The sequence below is a fragment of the Phyllobates terribilis genome, unplaced genomic scaffold (genome assembly GCF_046119375.1).
Source record: "Phyllobates terribilis strain yellow unplaced genomic scaffold, ASM4611937v1 Scaffold_9__5_contigs__length_417890890, whole genome shotgun sequence".
Lineage (NCBI taxonomy): Eukaryota > Metazoa > Chordata > Amphibia > Anura > Dendrobatidae > Phyllobates > Phyllobates terribilis.
In genome coordinates this window covers 114,657,502-114,676,622 of record NW_027362769.1, presented here as the reverse complement: position 1 = coordinate 114,676,622, position 19,121 = coordinate 114,657,502, and the positions used below count along the sequence as shown (strand labels likewise).

The window sequence follows — 19,121 nt, the reverse complement described above, 5'->3', positions numbered from 1 at the left end:
ACTTCCACTGTCCACCGGAAAAACTGGTCTCCTCTGGGTAGCTAGGATGCTACCTCCCATCCAGCCACCCTTAGCAACAGATGAAACGGGTGGAGTACCAGGAACAGCACACAAGGAAGTCTCTCTCCACATATTTTCAGTTGGCACCCCAGAGGGTACAGGAGACAACTGGAAGTCCTCCACCGGGTTGGAGGGGGACAGAGACTTGGGGGTAATCTCTGCTTCGAGGTACATCTTGTCAAACTCACAGGAAGAAATAGACGGGTTATCAGGTACATAATGAGGAAAAGTCACTGTCTCTTTGTTATCTGGTGGTACCCCAGAGGATTCAGGAAACAACTGGAGGTCCTCCGCCGGGTCAGAAGAGTGCAGAGGCTCAGAGAAAACATCTGCTTCAGAGTACACTAGGTCGGACTCACTGGACAAAGCAGGCGAGGTATCAGGTACCGAGTATAGGAAAGTCTCTGTCCATTCACCACCAGGTGGCACCCCGAAGGGTTCTGGAGACAACTGGAGGTCCTCCGCCTGGTCAGAGGGGTGTAGAGACTCATGGGTAACCTCTGCTTCAGAGTACACTAGGTTGGACTCAGTGGACGAAGCGAGCGAGATATCAGGTACAGAGTATAGGAGAGTCTCTGTCCTTTCACCACCAGGTGGCAGCTCGAAGGGTTCTGGAGACAACTGGCGGTCCTCTGCCTGGTCAGAGGGGTGTAGAGACTCACGGGTAACCTCTGCTTCAGAGTACACTAGGATGGACTCAGTGGACGAAGCGAGCGAGGTATCAGGTACAGAGTATAGGAGAGTCTCTGTCCTTTCGCTTCCAGGTAGCACCCCGAAGGGTTCTGGAGACAACTGGAGGTCCCCCGCCTGGTCGGAGGGGTGTAGAGACTCGGGAGTAACCTCTGCTTCGGAGTACCCATTGTCAGGCTCACAGGACGAAGCGGACAAAGTATCGAGTACCGGGTGTAGAGAAGTCTCTCTCCATTTGTCATCGAGTGGTATCCCGGAGGATTCAGGAGGCAACAGGGGGTCCTCCGCCAGGTAGTAGAGGTGCACAGACTCTGAGGTAACCACAGCTTTGGAGCATCCTTGGACATGCACACCGGTTAAAGTGGGTGAAGCATCTGATGCCGGGTGCAGGAAGTTCCCCTGTGTGGAGTCTGGATGGGCAGAAGTCTCTTCGGGCAGGAGAACTGGTGCATTACCCACGCACATTACCCGTTGGGGCTTCTCCGGGATACAGGGAGATGAAGCTTCAGTAGGGACTTCAAGGTTGGGGTCAGGAGGTCTCAGGGAGGACAGACCCTGGCGTGACGGCTTGCCTCTACGCCTAGCACGTCTGGACTGCCTCTTGAGGTTGGGAGAAGTATTCCGGAAAGCGTAGTCACCCTGAGAGGATTCTGGGTGGGCAGTAGTCTCATTAGGCTGGAGGACTATTGCGCTACCCACACACATTACCCATTGGGGCTGCTCCGGGATATTGGGAAGTGAAGCTTCAGCAGGAGCCTCCGGGTTAGGATCATCGAAGACCATTAGAAAGGCCACCAGGAAGGCCATTAGGTCCAGGAGGATCGGATCCTGTGTTTCATATAGGGGGTTGATCCATTCCAAGGCATCACCCGCCAGGTAAGACATAATGAATGCCACCTTAACCCGATCGGTGGGAAAACATAGAGGGTAGAACTTGAAGTGTAGCAAGCATTGCTCCACAAATGCACGACTTTGTCTTGGATCCCCATAATAACGTAGCGGATCCGCAGGAAAGAGAGCAGATAGATCCATCTGGACGGGTGCGTAATTCGCCTGAAACTCAGCTAAAGGGAAAAAAAAAAATTATTTATTTATTTTAATGCATGTATTCGCTGGAAAACTTCTCAGAGAGCGAAGGCCGTGGGGCTCAACGGGAACCATGGCCTGAGCATGCTGTAATGCACACGCCCGGGCTGAGCGGCGTGTGCGTGTGATTCCACTGGACCGTGCCGGAGAGTGAATGCCTGGAGGGGCGTAACTAGGTATTCACCCGATCCGACCAGGGTCGCACGACGGCATACGACGCCAGTGCACCAAGGAGGAACCGAGCAGAGGGACCAGGTGCTACTCCAGGACAGACCCCGGACACGGCTGTTGACCCACACAGGGGAATACAGGAACAGGCTGGTTAGGCTGGCGCACAGACTGGTGGGTATAGGCAGGCACGACTGGTATGCAGGCAGGCGGGTATGCAGGCCGGGGGGTACAGGCAAGCACAGCTAGAGTGCAGACAGGGAGGCACTAGCAGGTAGGAACACAGGCGGGTTAGGACCCAGTACACACTGGGACTCAGGAACAATACAGGCAGAGGGGTACAGGCAAGCACAGCTAGAGTGCAGACAGGGAGGCACTAGCAGGTAGGGACACTGGCGGGACAGGACCCAGTACACACTGGGACTCAGGAACAGAACCACAGATGTGGCGGACAAACACAGCAGAGTGAGGCCGCCCAGAGAGGTGAGCGAGAACAGGGCAGGACAAGGCCGCCTGGAGCGGTGAGCAAGAGTAGAGCAGGACAAGGCCGCCTGGAGCGGTGAGCAAAGGATCAGAGCTGAGCGAGACTGCCGGAGCAGTGAGCAAGAGTAAAGCAGGACGAGACCGCCTGGAGCGGTGAGCAAGAGTGGAGCAAGACTGCCGGAGCAGTGAGCAAAAGGATAAGAGCGGAGCGAGACTGCCGGAGCAGTGAGCAAAAGGGTCAGAGCGGAGCAAGGCTGCCGGAGCAGCGAGCAAAGGAGTCAGAGCAGGCTAGAACCGCCGGAGCGGTGAGCAAAGGAGTCAGAGCAGGCTAGAACCGCCGGAGTAGTGAGCAATGGAGTCAGAGCAGGCTAGAACCGCCGGAGCGGTGAGCGATGGAGTCAGAGCAGGCTAGAACCGCCGGAGCGGTGAGCCATGGAGTCAGAGCAGGCTAGAACCGCCGGAGCGGTGAGCAAAGGAGTCAGAGCAGGCTAGAACCGCCGGAGCGGTGAGCAAAGGAGTAAGAGCAGGCTAGAACCGCCGGAGCGGTGAGCAAAGGAGTCAGAGCTGGCAAGGCTGAGCAGGGGGGACAGGGCTCTGTTCACACGGAACAGACAGGAAGGGAAAGGCAGAGCCAGATACTCACAGAGTACTTGCAGAGAAGTAGCGAGTGGACCACAAACTCACAAACGGGAGTACAGAGACAACAAGCAGGAGTTAGGTACGAGTTCAGACTCTGCAGAAAAAGGAAGGGAACGGACATAGAGGCAAAACAGGTAAAGGATAGGAGAAAGTTCAGACTGGAACTGAGTGTACGGAGGAGACCGACACTGCAGCGGAATACAGGAGCGGGTCTGGGAATACGGCCCCCAGAGAGGCAGGACAAACAGGCAAGGAGCGTGTTCAGACAGGACAGACAAGATACAGGAGCGGGTCTAGGTAATCGGCCCCTAGAAGGCGGGAGGAACAGGCTAGAAGCGTGTTCAGACAGGTCAGACAAGATACAGGAACGGGTCTAGGTAATCGGCCCCTAGAAGGCAGGAGGAACAGGCTAGGAGCGTGTTCAGACAGGCCTGGAAATACAGCCTCCAGGATAGGCAGACAAGAGAACACAGAACGGGACCTGGCACCTTCAGAGTGCAAGTACACACTGAATGAAACACTATGCTCAGGCAGGGATAGATGGGAGCAGCTGAGCTATATACCAGGTGACAGACAGCAATAGGCTGAGGACGCACAAGGGGTGTGACCCACAGCAGGTACAAAAAGCAGGAAGTGATCGGGCGCCGCCCTTAAGCAGCAGAAACAGACACAAACAGACAGCATGGAGGGAAGCCAGAGAGACATTCTGGACAGGAGATCAAGTGCGCGCTCTTGCACAGTGGGAGATGGACCACTATGCAAGGACGCCGCCAGGTATGTTACACAGTAGTACCATAGGTCAGCTCCCTGCCCGTTATAGGGACTAAAAAGTAATAAAATAATAGTATATGTTATATAGTTGCAACCGTTAAGTAATTATGGATATATATAGTTATTATATTGATGGACAAATGAACCACAGGACTAGGTGTGGTCAGGACAATGTTGAATAAAGTTAATGGTTGGCCTTGAAAATAAACTGCAGGTGTGGCCGAAAACCAGGCCCACCAATAGAGTGCCCTGAAGCCACGCCTAGGGACGATACACAAAGTGGGTTGAGGCAGTTCCCACCAACCAACCTTCAAGAGCCTGGAAAAAGACAATTCCCGGATTGTAGAGTATGACTAAGCGCCTCAATGACTGCTCTCAATTCTAGTTTGGTTTTTGTGATTTTTGCTTTTTGAGATTTTGTAAACTATTTGTAATGTGAATTGTTATTGTTGTTAATTGTTAACTCTAAAGGTGTCCTCAGTCCGGGAGTACTGAATTTAACTAGGGGGGAATGTGGCACCCCAGGAGTCTGGTTGCCACAGTGGCATTGCCTCCCTCACAAGGGGTGATGCCATGCCTGGAAGCAAAGGAGGGGTCCCTTAATCAGGTATACTAGCATACAACACTTTCCTGGCTCCAGACCAGAAAGGGGAGCTCCTCCCCTTAGCAACTGGGATCTGAAGGCGGGGTTAGTAAGAGTGAGTTGAGAGGAGTTGAAGACAGGAGCTCACCCCAGAAGAGAGGAGCGCAGAAGAACCGGACACAGGAGACTGAGGTTGTGGGGCACTGAAGGCCCAGCAGCAGAAACCGGAGAGCAGGAGACTGCAGGTCTCCTGGCCCCATCAGACGCCCGGCAACACAGCAGCACCATAGGGCCCAGCACTGCCACGTGGGAGCGACACATAAGGAAGGCTCGAGCTGCCTGCCATACGGGTGAGGAGCAGACGTTTTACTCAGGGATGACGGCAGCACCATAGCTACAAGCAGCAGGGCCAAAGAGATTAGCGCAAAGGGAAGGGCTACAACTTCACCTGGCGAGGTGGATCTCCAACTTGCTCCCAGGCCACCCGGACCTCTACTACCAGCTAGTACCCATTCGCCGGTCTGCTTAACAACCGCAAGTAAAGATAAGAGGAAACCACCATTAAGTTGTGGACTGGTCATTATCTGCGCCATCACCTGCATTACACTGCACAGCAACATTTATCTCATAGCATCACTATATCCTGCCCTGGAGCTAAGCTCTGCCTGTGGAGAGCTGAACCAACTCTGCTGCGTCACCACCAGCTCCAGAGGATCTGCACCGCAGCGGAGGCCCCATATAGCTGCACACCACAGGTGGCGTCAGAACATTATCTCTATAAAAACTTCATTCCCCTATTACTTTTCCCCTTTTATTGACCGCCCTGGGTCACGGACCGGGTCACTGCCACCATGACATCTCCCAGCATCGACCGGCCCGGCTACCGAGTACCCCACAGCCCAGGGGGCGCGTCAGTATCAGTGAGTTCTGCACCACCGCCCATTCTGTCGAATATTAGTATATGCAGATGACATGATGGGGGACCAGATGTTATATATTGGGGGCGAGGGGCTGGATGTTATACACCGGGGTCGAGGGGGCAGATGTTATACACTGGTAGCAAGGGTCTAAAGGTTATACACCGCTGGTGAGGGGCCGGATGTTATATACTGGGGGCGAGGGGCCGGATGTTATACCCCGGGGACAAGGAGCCAGATGATATGTAATAGGGCCAAGGGGCCGGGTGATATACACAGTGGATGAGGGGCCAGATGTTATACACTGGGGACGAGGGGCCGGATATTATATACCGGGGGCGAGGGGGCCGGTCGGATGTTGTCCAGGGGGGTTGAAAGGCCAGAGGTTATACACCCCTGGTGAGGGGCCGGATGTTATATACTGGGGGCGAGGGGCCAGAGGTTATGCACCGCTGGTGAGGGGCTGGATGCTATACACTGGGGGCGAGGGGCAAGAGGTTATACACTGCTGATGAGGGGCTGGATGATATACACCGGGGGCGAGGGCCCGGATGATATACACCGGGGGAGAGGGGCCGACTAAAATACACTGGGGGCGATGGGCCGATTGATATACGCTGGGGGCAAGGAGCAGGATGATATACACCGGGGGCAATGGTACTGAATTAATATACAAAATCCAATGATTAAGACATGTGTCCCGATACTTTTTCTGCGCAGTGTGGGTGTTCCCTGGTCTCTGTAGCTGCGGCAGGTGGCTGTCACAGCCCCGCCATGTACATATCAGACGTTTTATTAGTAAAACATAATAGGGCAAACATCCCGCCTCATTGTTCGCCATATACCAGGCCTATATGACTCACCGTGTAATGTCTGGGTGCGGCTGCACAGTAACAATAGTCGGAGTGCACCTGCTGCAGGTAAACACAGGAATCCCCGGCAGATGTTCCCATTATAGTCTGACCTTCCTCATCCAGGTGTATTTACCGATGAGCAGGAACACAATGTGACTGCGGTCTTAGTGATGTCTATATGGCGGTAATATCCACAGAGCTGCACCATTTTCTCTCTGCACATCATTAAGTGTAATCAGAATGTGCAGCTAATTAAAGCAGTTGAGTCTCGGCTAATGGCCGTGCTTCTAGTACTCACTCCTAAGTAATCTTTGCCGTCATTAGCATTAATAACCTGAAAAGCTTTTCAAAGCCGGAGTTGGAGTGAGATTTTCAGCGGCTGCCATGTCAGTGGAGGCAGATTAGGTTGCTGATAATGTTGCACAAGCTGTTCATGACCCGGCCGTCTGATTTATGGAGGAGTATATGGCCTGAATGGGTTTTAACATTTCGCATTTTATGGAATTTTTTTTCTTTTTTTTCCCTTTTGCTAAATACATTTTATTTTCCCAGATATTAGGTCCTTCCATAACATTGCCGCTCACTCTCCCCAATAAATATGAAACTTTTCAGACCTGTGGAATATGATCAGAAAAAGCCATCGCTCCCCTTCTGTTTCACTGCTCCTATTGTTACATATCATACTACGGAATAGGTTGTCGCTATATATTAATTATCATCATTTATAAAGGGGACAATTTTTTTGCTTTACTTAAATACATGTCTTTGGGTCTAAAAATCATTTTTGCAGTTCAGTTTCATTAAAATTTTTGCATCGTTTGCCTTTTACAGGCTCTTTGTTTTCCTTGCACGTTCTAGATTGATTTGGCCTGTGCTCATAAATAATAAAAAAAGACAAATAAAAGTTAGAAACTTTCCAATTGGACCATCAGAATGAGCTCACTGACAGATTCACAGTTAACTCATTCTGCATCCAGCAATAAACAACGGCTATAGAAGGCAAACAGTGCAACATTTTTAATTAAACCCAATTGCAAAAATTATTACATATATACAAAAAAAAATGGTGTTTCCTAAAGGTGGACAACCCCTTTAACGATGTACATACCATATAGGCAGTCCATGTGGCTGCAATCAAACCTGTATGGAAAAAGGTTCTGACCCACATTGGTCCCATTCCCTTTGCTATTGTGCAATGACAACCTCAACCCAACAACCGGGTGAGGAAAATGGCCCAAAGGTCATGGGATTGGTAGATGAGGACAACTAAACACGGGCCTTCTTGGTTAACTGGTGAACCCTGGCATCATAATCATAATAATGTTAGATTTCATCTCATCCAACTGTGGCTTCATGAAGTTCAATGTGGGGTTAACGGCCCACTACTGATGCCCAAAAGGCAGTGCTCATATCACATTTATGGCTTCCTTTGAGCGTTTATGCCATAAGTCTGATCTGTGGACAGCATAAGAAGGAGAAGTCGAGCAGAATGATATATAGGTTTGTTATGTATTTTATTTTATTCATTGAAATCCCTGGCGTTTGTCTGCATATGAGTCCAGTAGGCGGCAGTCATTGGGTAGGACCGCCCACTGGACTCATATACATACAAACACCAGTGATTTCAATGACTAAAATACAAGTTATACTGAATCTTTCCCACTAGAATGTCTATCAATCTGCTCATTTCCTCGTGCTCTATAATATTTTACCTGCAGATCAGACTTCATTTTCAACATGACAGGTTCCCCTTAAGTGGCTGTGATTATAAATAATTACATTTATAATATATTATTACTCACTTTATAGGTCATCCCCGTTTCTTCAACCAGCTGTCTACTGGATTGGATGTGATCGGTTTGGCTGGGGAATGGTTAACTTCAACAGCAAATACAAACATGTAAGTTACCTCAATTACATTTACTTTGGTTTTTTTATTGATTTCATGAATACTTAATTAAGCTTTAATAAGAGCATTTTGAATTTTGTTTTTGCTTTTATTTGCTAATATAGACACAATGAATCATTATAAGATCAGTGGGGATCCAATAGTATCTCCGGCAGCCTTGTACACATTGATTAGAGCTGTACTGCACAGCTCCATTTAATGTGTAGCAGCTCTGCTGAGTGCTGCAGATCAGCTCCAATTAAAAAGAATAGGCGTTGTTCTGCAGTACTGAGCGGAGCTTATAGCAGCTGATCAGTGGGGGCGACAGGAATAGGACCCCCGCTGATCTCATATTGATGACCTATAGAAATTTTTAAGTCATCAATATCATGCTGCCGTACAACTCCTTTAAACCCCCTTTCCTGCATATCCCATAACTGGACCATAAAAATCATTGATGGAGTAGGGAATTTACACTGCAGCAGAGTTTCAGCTGAAATGATGGATTAAAAACAATATGCTGTGGTCAGATGTTCCTGAATTTTGGTCATATATGTACTAAACATGAGGTTTTGTAATAAATATAGTGCCAGATCTGACTGTATGGGGCACTTTTTAGTTCACTTTTTAAAAACATATTAATTTCTACATGAATAGATCCAAAATTCCATTCTGATTACCATTTTAGTATGTCATTGTGGAGGCTAAAGTTTAATCACTATAATACAGCAATTTTAATCTGTTCCACTGCATGAATATTAACATTTTGTTCACCTGCAGAAACCACTAGAGGGAGCTAAGGAGCTCATTTCCTAATGTTCATCAGTCACTGTATTCATGGAACTCATAAGCTCCCCCCAGTGGTGGCTGCAGGCAGCTACAAAGTTATCTTATAACTATGCAGGGAAATGAAGCTCAGTATTTATATTGATATAATGACATATTAAAAATGAATCAGCAAAGAAGAATGGATCTAACAATGCCATGGTATATCGATCATTTAGAATTCAAGAAATTACAAATCAGGTAGCCACAAACTTTGCGTTGTTTTATGGACAATTGTAAATGGGCATCTACTGTACATTCTAGATATGTGCAAATTACTATATACTTCTATGTATATAAGTTGAGGGTCAGCGCAGTCATTCGCACAATTCAGCTGTCGGCATTTTTAAATTGTGTATTGATTTCTGTACAGTCTGCAAATAAAGTGGATCTGATAGAAATATAAGGCTCTCATTTACCATTATAACTTTATCTCTGACACAGTTTTATAGAAAAAAAATGCATAACCAGGTAATGCTAACTGCAGCAATCTGTTTAACATTTAAAGGGACCTTCACATGAAATTAATAATGTCTACCTGCTGATGAATTATCTCCAATATACTTTATTGGTGCATTTAGCTGCTGAATGATGGTATAGCAGCCTTACCTCTATCTAGCTAGAATATCTGTCCATTAGCTGTGTGTACATCTATGTAATTATCTATCTATTGATTTATCTATTTATACAGTCATGGCCAAAAGTGTTAGCACCCTTGAAATTGTTCCAGAAAATGAAGTATTTCTCCCAGAAAATTATTACAATTACACTTTTTACTATACACATTTATTTCCTTTGTGTGTATTGGAGCAACAGAAAAAAAAGAGGAAAAATGCAAATTGGACATAATTTGACACAAAACACCAAAAATGGGCCGGACAAAATTGTTGGCACCCTCAACTTAATATTTGGTTGCACACCCTTTTGAATAAAAAACTGCAATCAATCGCTACCTATAACCATCAACAAGCTTCTTACACCTCTCAACTGGAATTTTGGACCACTCTTTTTTTGCAAACTGCTCCAGGTCTCTCATATTTGAAGGGTCCTTCTCCCAACATCAATTTTAAGTTCTCTCCACAGGTGTTCAATGGGATTTAGATCCGGACTCATTGCTGCCACTTCAGAACTCTCCAGAACTTTGTTTCCATCCATTTCTGGGGGCTTCTTGAAGTATGTTTGGGGTCATTGTCCTGCTGGAAAACCCATAACCTAGGACGCCAACTCAGCTTTCAGACACTGGGCACGATATTAAGACCCAAAATCCTTTGGTAATCTTCAGATTTCATGATGCCTTGCACACAGTCAAGGCACCCAGTGCCAGAGGCAGCAAAACAATCCCAAAACATCTTTGAACCTCCACCATATTTGACTGTAGGTACTGTGCTCTTTTCTTTGTAGGCCTCATTCCGTTTTCAGTAAACAGTAGAATCATGTGCTTTACCAAAAATCTTTATCATGCTCTCATCGGTCCACAAGATGCTTTCCCAGAAGGATTTTGGCTTACTCACATACATTTTAGCAAACTGCAGTGTAGCTTTTTTATATTTCTGTGTCAGCAGTGGGGTCCTCCTGGGTCTTCTGCCATAGCATTTCATTTCATTCAAGTGTGGACGGATAGTTTGCGCTGACACTGATGCACCCTGAGCCTGCAGGACAGCTTGAATTTCTTTGGAACTTGATTGGGGCTGCTTATCCACCATCCGGACTATCCTGTCAAGATCCTATCAAGATCTCTGGATATGAACTTGTAACCTTGAGATTGTTGATATTGTTCAACAAAGTTCAACTGGCGGATAGAGACAGTAGAGGACCCTTTGCAGTCCAATAGCTCATCATAATACACAGTTCCACAAGTTTTGGAGTTGGTAATGGGCCCCCTGACCTCTTGGGCCCCTTTGCGGCCACACAAGTTGCACAAAAGATATGTCTGCCCTTGTGTCTATCTAGCTATCTATCTATCTATACAATATCAATTTATCTATCTATCTAGAAAAAAATAGAATCCAAACAGCACCAGCAAACACATTAACTTCAAGCGGGTGCACGTCCTCCTGGCATAGACCAAACCAATAGATAGACAAGGCTTGAGAAAGGCTCAAACACAAAGCCGAAACGTCGCAACGTCGAAAATCACTTGAATTTCCATAGGAGTGCAGTCTTCAATTTTTTGATATTTATCTATCTATCTATCTATCTATCTATCTATCTATCCAATATCTATCTATCTATCTATCTATTTATCTATCTATCCAATATCTATCTATTCAATATCTTTCTATCCAATATCTATCTCATATCTAGCTATCCAATATCTATTTATCTCATATCTATCTATCTATTTACCTATCAATCTATCTATTATATTTCTGTACACTATACATCAATCAATGCCATCTTGTGATACTTTTACACTTTTCCAGTCCCTGGATACTCTTTCTTATAAATTTAAATGAAGGTATTACTCACTTGTATTGATCCTTCCCCTTAGTATTAATGAAGGGTTGTAAATGTACTGTAGAGTTTGATTACATTAGATCCATGAGACCCCTCCATCATGGGAAAGTGGTACATGACAAGCGGCTGCACACCACACACGGCCCCCTCGCCTATTACATGGACATTCCAGCTGGCGGAACATCTTTTTGTTTTTGTCATGGGTAATTAAAAAAAAAGTTGTTGTCTATAATTACTCCAGACAGATATTGACTTCCCTGTGTTGTAGAGACAGAGTTGTCCTTGGGGGTGGCCGGGCGGTGGGTACGACATAAATAATTACATTTGGATTTTTAAAACTGCATTCAATAATTTTAATTAGGTTTGTGTGTTTTGTAAAGCTTAACCCTTTTTCCCTATTAGTATTATTTCTCAGTTGTGTTTAGGTTCAGCATTGTATAAGACATGTCCCTTTTTTTTTCGGATTCAGCACCAAATATTCCAATTTCCAAGATCCAATTTCATTTGCTTGTACAAACCATTTCCATTAAATGATATAGATCTCGACTTGCCTGATACATCTATATTTGCTTTATGAAGGTTTACATATGAAATTGCTCCAGTTTTTGTCCTGATGGAACAAATAACACTCCGGAAAATGAGGGAAATAATTGGTTGGAATGGAAAGGATGGAGATGGCATTTTTTCACCTGGTAGGTTTCCCGAGTGACTTTACTGCTTGCAAAGTAATGGGGAGTTTATTTCCAATCTGTACTGCAAACCAGAAAGCTCTGAAGCAGAGAATGTACTAGTAATAAAACAGAGGCTAAAAGGCATGATTTCAGCCTAACGCCAAGACTGCAAAATAAATAACGGCGAGATGAAGCAGCCGATCCTGCAGACACGGACACATGGATCATTGAGAGTTCAAAGGGATAAGTGACGGGGACATAGAGTTCAGCACTGCTAATGTCCACTTCTGTTTATATCTATATGTAAACTCCTTGTTATTTAAGACAGAGCCATCACTAGATTTCACAATGCAAATTGCATACATGATTAAATAGATCTCTAAGACCTGATGAGGCCGGTGCACTTACTTTGAAAATCCATATCAGAATTACTCAATATTCCTGATATTAAAGGAATCTGTCAGGAGGTTTTTGCTATGTAATCTGACAGCAGCATGATGTAGGGTCAGAGATCCTGATTCAAGCTATGTGTCACTTAGTTTACTTGGTGCAGCTATTGTGATAGAATCACAGTTTTCTTTGTGGCAGATCTAGCAGAGCTCGGAATGTTGAGTCCTGTATAACCCCACCCACACCACTGATTGACTGCTTTCTGTGTACACTGTATATTGACAGCAAGCTGCTAATCAGTGGAGGGGAGGGATGTTACACAGATTAGCCTGGCTGTCTTGCATGCGACACCTAGTCCTGCAGTGATAATCTCCTGCAGCTAATCAGTGAAGGGGGTGTGGTTGGACCAGGAGGTACAAGAGATGTAGTCCTGCAGTGATAATCTCCTGCTGACAAAACACTCATTTTATTGAAACAGGAAAACACAGCCCAGTAGGTGACACGTCACTGAGATCAGCAGTGGCATAACTACAATTGGTGCAGGGGTTGCATTCGCAGCCAGGCTCTGGAGCCTAAGGGGCCCCAAAAATCCCATTGGCCTATATGAAATGACCAATGGTATTAAAGACTTGCAATAATTGGGTCTCGTTGGAGCTTTTGCACTGGGGCCTATGAGCTTCAAGTTATGCCACTAGGAATCAGGATCTGTGCCACTACATCATGGTGCTCTCAGATTATAGAAAAAAACTGCTGACAGATTCCTTTTAAGATGAGCATTTTATAGCTATAGAATGATATAGCTCAAGAATCCAAGTGTATTCAGTCTCCGCCAACCCAGCCTGTCTGACAGCTGCAGCTTTTACTGAGCAGAGCTCAGCAGCAGGGAGGAGGGACACTGAGAAACTGTCAATCAGTTCCAAGAGATCTATTAAATAATGTATGCAGTTTGCATTGTAAAATCTGGATACAGATCTGCTTTATTCCCAATTTAGCAAATTATCATATTACCTATCTAAACAATAAGTGATTACTTGCTGATTGCTGAGGCTTCAATCACAAAGACCCCAACCGTTCATGAGAATGGGGATTAGAAATGCACTGTTATAATGGAGCAGTCCCATAAACAATGAATAGAGCAGTGGGCATACAGTATCTCTTCTAATGGCATTTCAGAGCTTTGGGTTCAGTGGGGGGTCCCTGCAGTCAGACCCACCGCGATCAGCTAGTTATCACCTACCCTGTGATTTATAGTGTTGCTAATTACCCTTTAATTCATTGGATTACATTCATCTAAAACAACCTAAAAAGTGTATTTTTAAGAATACTATGAATTGAAAATGACAATAGTTCACCAGCACAGCTACTATCCCAGGGCAGGATGTTTTCACCAGGGGGGTACACAGGAATCAAAATCCTTAGCTCTTTTTCTGATTTAAAGCTTTATTCCCAAGTTAGTAAGTTATCCCCTATTCATAGGACCTCCACTTTCCTTATTGTCTATGTGACTACCAGAGAAAGTCATTCTTGGGATCACTGATTGTGGATAGGGGATCACTTACAATCTTGGGAATAACCCTTTAAAGGAAACCTGTCAGCAGGATTTTTCTAAGTAAACTCCAGGCAGTGCCAAGTTGGGGCTGTTACACTGATTAAAATGATACCTGGGTTGAAGAAATCTGTGTTGTGGTTCTTGTTTAATCTGTGTTTGCAGTTTTGAGTTAATGATATGCTCGTGCTTTGGGGCGGCCTGTGGGTGGGTCTTTTTTTGGTGTTCTGGCATTATCGTCATCTTTGTGGGCTTAAATGACAGGTAAATGAACATTCAGTGACCTGCCTCCTATTTTAAATACTGTGCCTGTGCATTTAATATTGTGATCTTAAAAAAAAAAATAAATAAATAAATATATATATATATATACATGGCTCCCACAAATTTTTTTTCCTCCAGCAAAATGATGGCAGCGCATGCGCAGTAGCATCTATCGGCAAGTGATGCTCACAATCTGGGTGGCACTTGCGCAGATTAAGAACATCGCTTGCCGATAGATGCTACTGCACATGCGCTGCCGTCATTTTGCTGGAGGAAAAAAATTAGGCTCTGATAAATGGCGCCGGCGGCTGCGTATGCGCAGTAGTACAATCTGTCGGCAAGCGATGTTCTCAATCTGCACAAGTGCTGCCCACTGGTGAGTGGCGCTTGCACAGATTGTTAGCATTGCTTGTCGATAGATGTTACTGTGCATGCGCTGCTGGTGCCATTTTGTTGGAGCCAAATTTTTTTTTTATGACCACAATATTAAATGTGCAGGCACAGTATTTAAGATAGGATACAGATCACTGAAGGTTCAGTTACCTGTCCTTTAAGCCTAGAATGATGATGATGAGGCCACATCATAAAAAAGCCCTGTCCACAGTCCTGCCCCGGAGCACAAGCATCTCATTAATTCAAAACTGCAAACACAGAACGAGAACCAAAAGACGGATTTCTTCAACCCAGGTATCATTTTAATCAGTGTAAAAGTGCCAACCTGACAATGCCTGTACTTTACTTAACAAAATTCTGATGACAGGTTTTCTTTAATACATTATAGAATTTTGACTCCATTCAGCCACCAATAGGGGAAGTTTTGCTGCATACACATTTATATATCTAGTATTGCACCTATGTATAATTCTGTATGCAGTGAGCCCCTTCTAGTGGTGGCTGCAGGTAACTGTGGGAAGCCATTCAGTATCTCAATGCATCCCATAGTAATCATATGCGCTGTCTCTATGGCAGGTACACCCCAGGGTCATTCTCCCTCTTTGCAGGACAGCAGTGCTGCTTCACCGTTTGGCCAGGAAGTCTGTCCTTTCTTTAGTAATATTGCAGGATTTGTTCAGAGGTGTAGTCTGATAAAAGTTAGCCCCTTAGTAAGAAGAAGTCTGACAAACTCACCTGCTTCCTTTCTCCACATGAGCCTTGTAGTAGCTGCCATAGCTGGCATTCCAGTATACCTTACTATGTGCCATATATCTTAAGTATTTATCTGTGCCTTCCACCTTGACCCTAAGATCATTAGACAAGCCATGGAAATGACAATAATAATAAAGCAAATCAATTGCGTTTCTGATTGCTTCCATTACTATGTTCCATTATTAGGAGGAGCAATATCCAATATGTACAGTATCATGGCTGCCCGATACAAGTACTTCCCTGATGTGAAAACCAAAGGCATGGCTGCTGTCCCCAAACTAATCATCTTTACCTCAGAACATGTAAGTTGATATATTGTGATATACATGCATTCCCTTTAAAAGTTGTGCAGGGGAACAACAAATATGAGAGAATTTTAGAAAAATGTTGATAAAATTCCTCTTTCATGAAATACAATAACCGTGCAGTTTTGTCCCGGACATACAGTATCAACATGGCAGCAGTCAATATTAATCTAGCACATACACAGAGGTATTGCACAATCGTAACCATGTAGCAACACATTTAAAGGGAACCTGGCAACATATAAGACATCACTAAACTGCTGCCATAGTGTAACACAGGACAACAATATCTTTCTGAAGAGGTTTGTCTTATAGGGGTGCTCCGGCACCTAAAACCTATTTTCTAACTATCTATCTTTACACCTTAACCACTTTTGTAATTTACTTTATTACACAACACCTTACACTTCTCCCTATATATATAATCCCTAAATTAGTTTTTTTTTACTGTGCTTCCTGTGTTGTTTTGCTTGATAGGAGTCTCAAATATGACATCACAGGAGGCTGAGGCTGCACTCATTCCCCACATCGTCCATCGCCCCTCCTGGAAGAAGATGTCACAGGGGGCAATGCTGCAGTCACTCACTAGTTTCTAGCATTTCTGCCCTCTCTGAAGATGTTCTGGATCCTGGGTGATGGACGCTGTGGCAGATGTGAGTGCAGCGCCAGCACTCTACTTCTATCACTGCCCCCTGACGTCATCTTCTTTCAGTTAGAAGCTACGGCAGTGGTGGAGATAGAAGCAGAGTGCCAGCACTGCACTCACATCTGCCACAGTATCCATAACGCAGGATCCAAGATGTCTTCAAAGGGGGCAGTGATGCAAGGAACTGCTGAGTAATTGCAGCATAGAAAAGGAAAAAACATCTAATCTTGCTCACATTGAAGAAACACCTATCTTTATCCTCAGGAGTGCCATTCTGATACTGCTGACCCAACAGAAATGTCCAAACGAAAAAAAGAAAAAATGGATCGGAATATCCAAATATAAAAAAATCTTCATACTTTATTAAAGATGCATACAATTAAAAATCCACATGGGAATTCAGTGGTAAGGTAACAGAGATCACTCTGACATGTTTCTGGCAAACAATGCGCCCTTAGTCATAGAGTATGAGCAACTGCAGCGCTGACCTGTTACGTCCTGTTCCAGGAGCGGCGATGGACATGGCAAGGAATGAGTGCAGCCCCAGCCTCCTGTGACATCATGTTTGAGACTCTTCTCAAACAAAACTTCACTGGAAGCACAGTAGAAAAAAAAATATTTAGGGATTAGATAGCTAAGAAGAAGTGTAGGGTATTGTGTAAAAAAAGCTCATTACAAAAGTGGTTAGGGTTTAAGGATTGATATTTAGAAAATACATTTTAGGTGCCGGACCACCCCTTTAAAAGGAGGCTGTCAACACAAATTGACTGTTGAAACCGAGCACAGGTGCTCAGAGCACCCTTGGCGTGGTCAACAGTTCAGTGCACCTTCCTATCTATTGGTTTTTCACCTATCTCCACCATCCTTTGGCCCCTGTAAAACCTGAATTGTCAATCAAGAAAGAAAATGCAGATGTAGATGGAAAACAAGTTGATGGTAAGGCTGCACTGAACTGATCGGACCCACCAAGGGTGCACCGAGAATCTGTGCTTTATTTTAAGGCTGTGTGCCCACAATGCGTTTTTGGTGCGTTTTTATGGTGCGGATTTGCAGCGTGGAAACTCTCCAGAAACACATTGCATATGACGCGCCCCCTGGGCCGTGGGGTTCTCGGTAGCCGGGCCAGTTGTTGCTAGGGGAGATGTCACAGTGGCGGTGACACGGTCCGTGACCCAGGGCGGTCAATAAAAGGGGAATTTGGGAAAGGGGATTATAGTTTTTATATAATGTTTGTGACGCCACCTGTGGTATGCGGCTCTATGGAGCCGCCACTGCGGTGCAGAACCTCTGGAGCTAGTGGTGACGCAGCAGAGTTGGTTCAGCTCTCCACAGGCAGAGCTAAGCTCCAGGGCAGGAAGTAGTGATTTTATAGATGTTGCTGTGCGGTGTAGTGCAGAGGATGGTGCAGTTAATAATCAGTCCACAACTTAATGGCGGTTTCCTCTTATCTTTACTTGCGGTGGTTAGGCAGACCGGGGCATGGGTACCAGCTGGTAGTAGAGGTCCGGGCGGCCTGGAAGCAAGTTGGGAATCCACCTCGCCAGGTGGAGTTGTATGCCTTCCCTCTGCGCTAATGTCTTTGGCTCTGCTGCTTGCAGCTATGCTGTGGCCCTCGTCCCTGAGTAAAACGTCTTTTTCCTCACTCGTATAGCTGGTAGCTCGGGCCTTCCTGGAGTGTCGCTCCCACGTGGCGGTGCTGGGCCCTATTGTGCTGCTGAGCCTCCGGGTGTCTGATGGGGCTAGGAGAGCTGCAGTCTCCTGCCCTCCGGTTTCTGCTGCTGGGCCTTCAGTGCCCCACAACCTCGGACTCCGGTGTCCGGTTCTTCTACGCTCCTCTCTGGGGTGAACTGCCGTGCAGCTCCACTCCCCAGGTCTTTCCTCGTCGCTGTCCTGACTTCAACTCCTCTCTGCTCTCCTCACACTAACTAACCCCGCCTCCAGATCCCAGTTGCTAAGAGGAGGAGCACCCCTTGCTGGTCTGGAGCCAGGAACGTGTTGCATGCTAGTAAAACCTGATTAGGGGACCCCTCCTTGCTTCCAGGCATGGCATCACCCCCTTGTGAGGGAGGCAATGCCACTGTGGCAAACCGGACTCCTGGGGTGCCACACATACCTTATCCCATGACTTCCTATGACATTCTGCAAGTTCCGTGCACATGATCAGGATTTTTTCTGCGCGTATTTTACTTGCAGAAAAAATCCAGACATGACCAATTCTTGTGCGTTTCTGCATGCGGATTTGCCTATACAATGCATTGGAAAAACGCATGGCAAATCCGCATGCAAAAACGCATAAAAAAAACATGTAAAAACCGCATGCATTTTTCTGACAAGGAGATGCAGAAATGCTCATGAAAATTTCTGAATCATTTCTGCATTGTGGGCACTAAGCCTTAGGCTATGTGCCCACAATGCAGAAATGCTCCGGATTTTTCCTGAGCATTTCTGTATCTCCCTGGCAGAAAAAAACGCATGCGGATTGTACATGCGTTTTCCTGCCAGGGACATGCGGAAATGGAGCGGTTACCCACTGACATTTCCGCATGTGGATTGACAAGCGCTTTCCAAGCGATTAGTATCACTTGGAAAGTGCTTGTGACAACTAGGTCACACTATATAAATCCATGCAACCGGCATGGATTTATATAGTGTGACCCGAGAGAGTGGTAAAAATAAAAAAATAAATATATACTTACCTTCCGATGGCCCCCGGTGTCCCGCTCACTCCGTTA

General features: G+C 45.7%; 1 protein-coding gene across 3 annotated transcripts in view; it reads left to right on the top strand.

Moving 5' to 3' along the window:
• GAD1 (glutamate decarboxylase 1) overlaps positions 1–19,121 on the top strand; it is a 94,657-nt gene that overhangs the window by 50,629 nt on the left and 24,907 nt on the right. For all 3 annotated transcript variants that reach the window (XM_073646973.1, XM_073646974.1, XM_073646972.1), the window contains 3 exons: positions 8,061–8,151; positions 12,001–12,113; positions 15,625–15,740. In XM_073646973.1, coding sequence (XP_073503074.1) covers positions 8,061–8,151; positions 12,001–12,113; positions 15,625–15,740 — 320 coding nt within the window. The remainder of the gene's footprint in view (positions 1–8,060; positions 8,152–12,000; positions 12,114–15,624; positions 15,741–19,121) is intronic.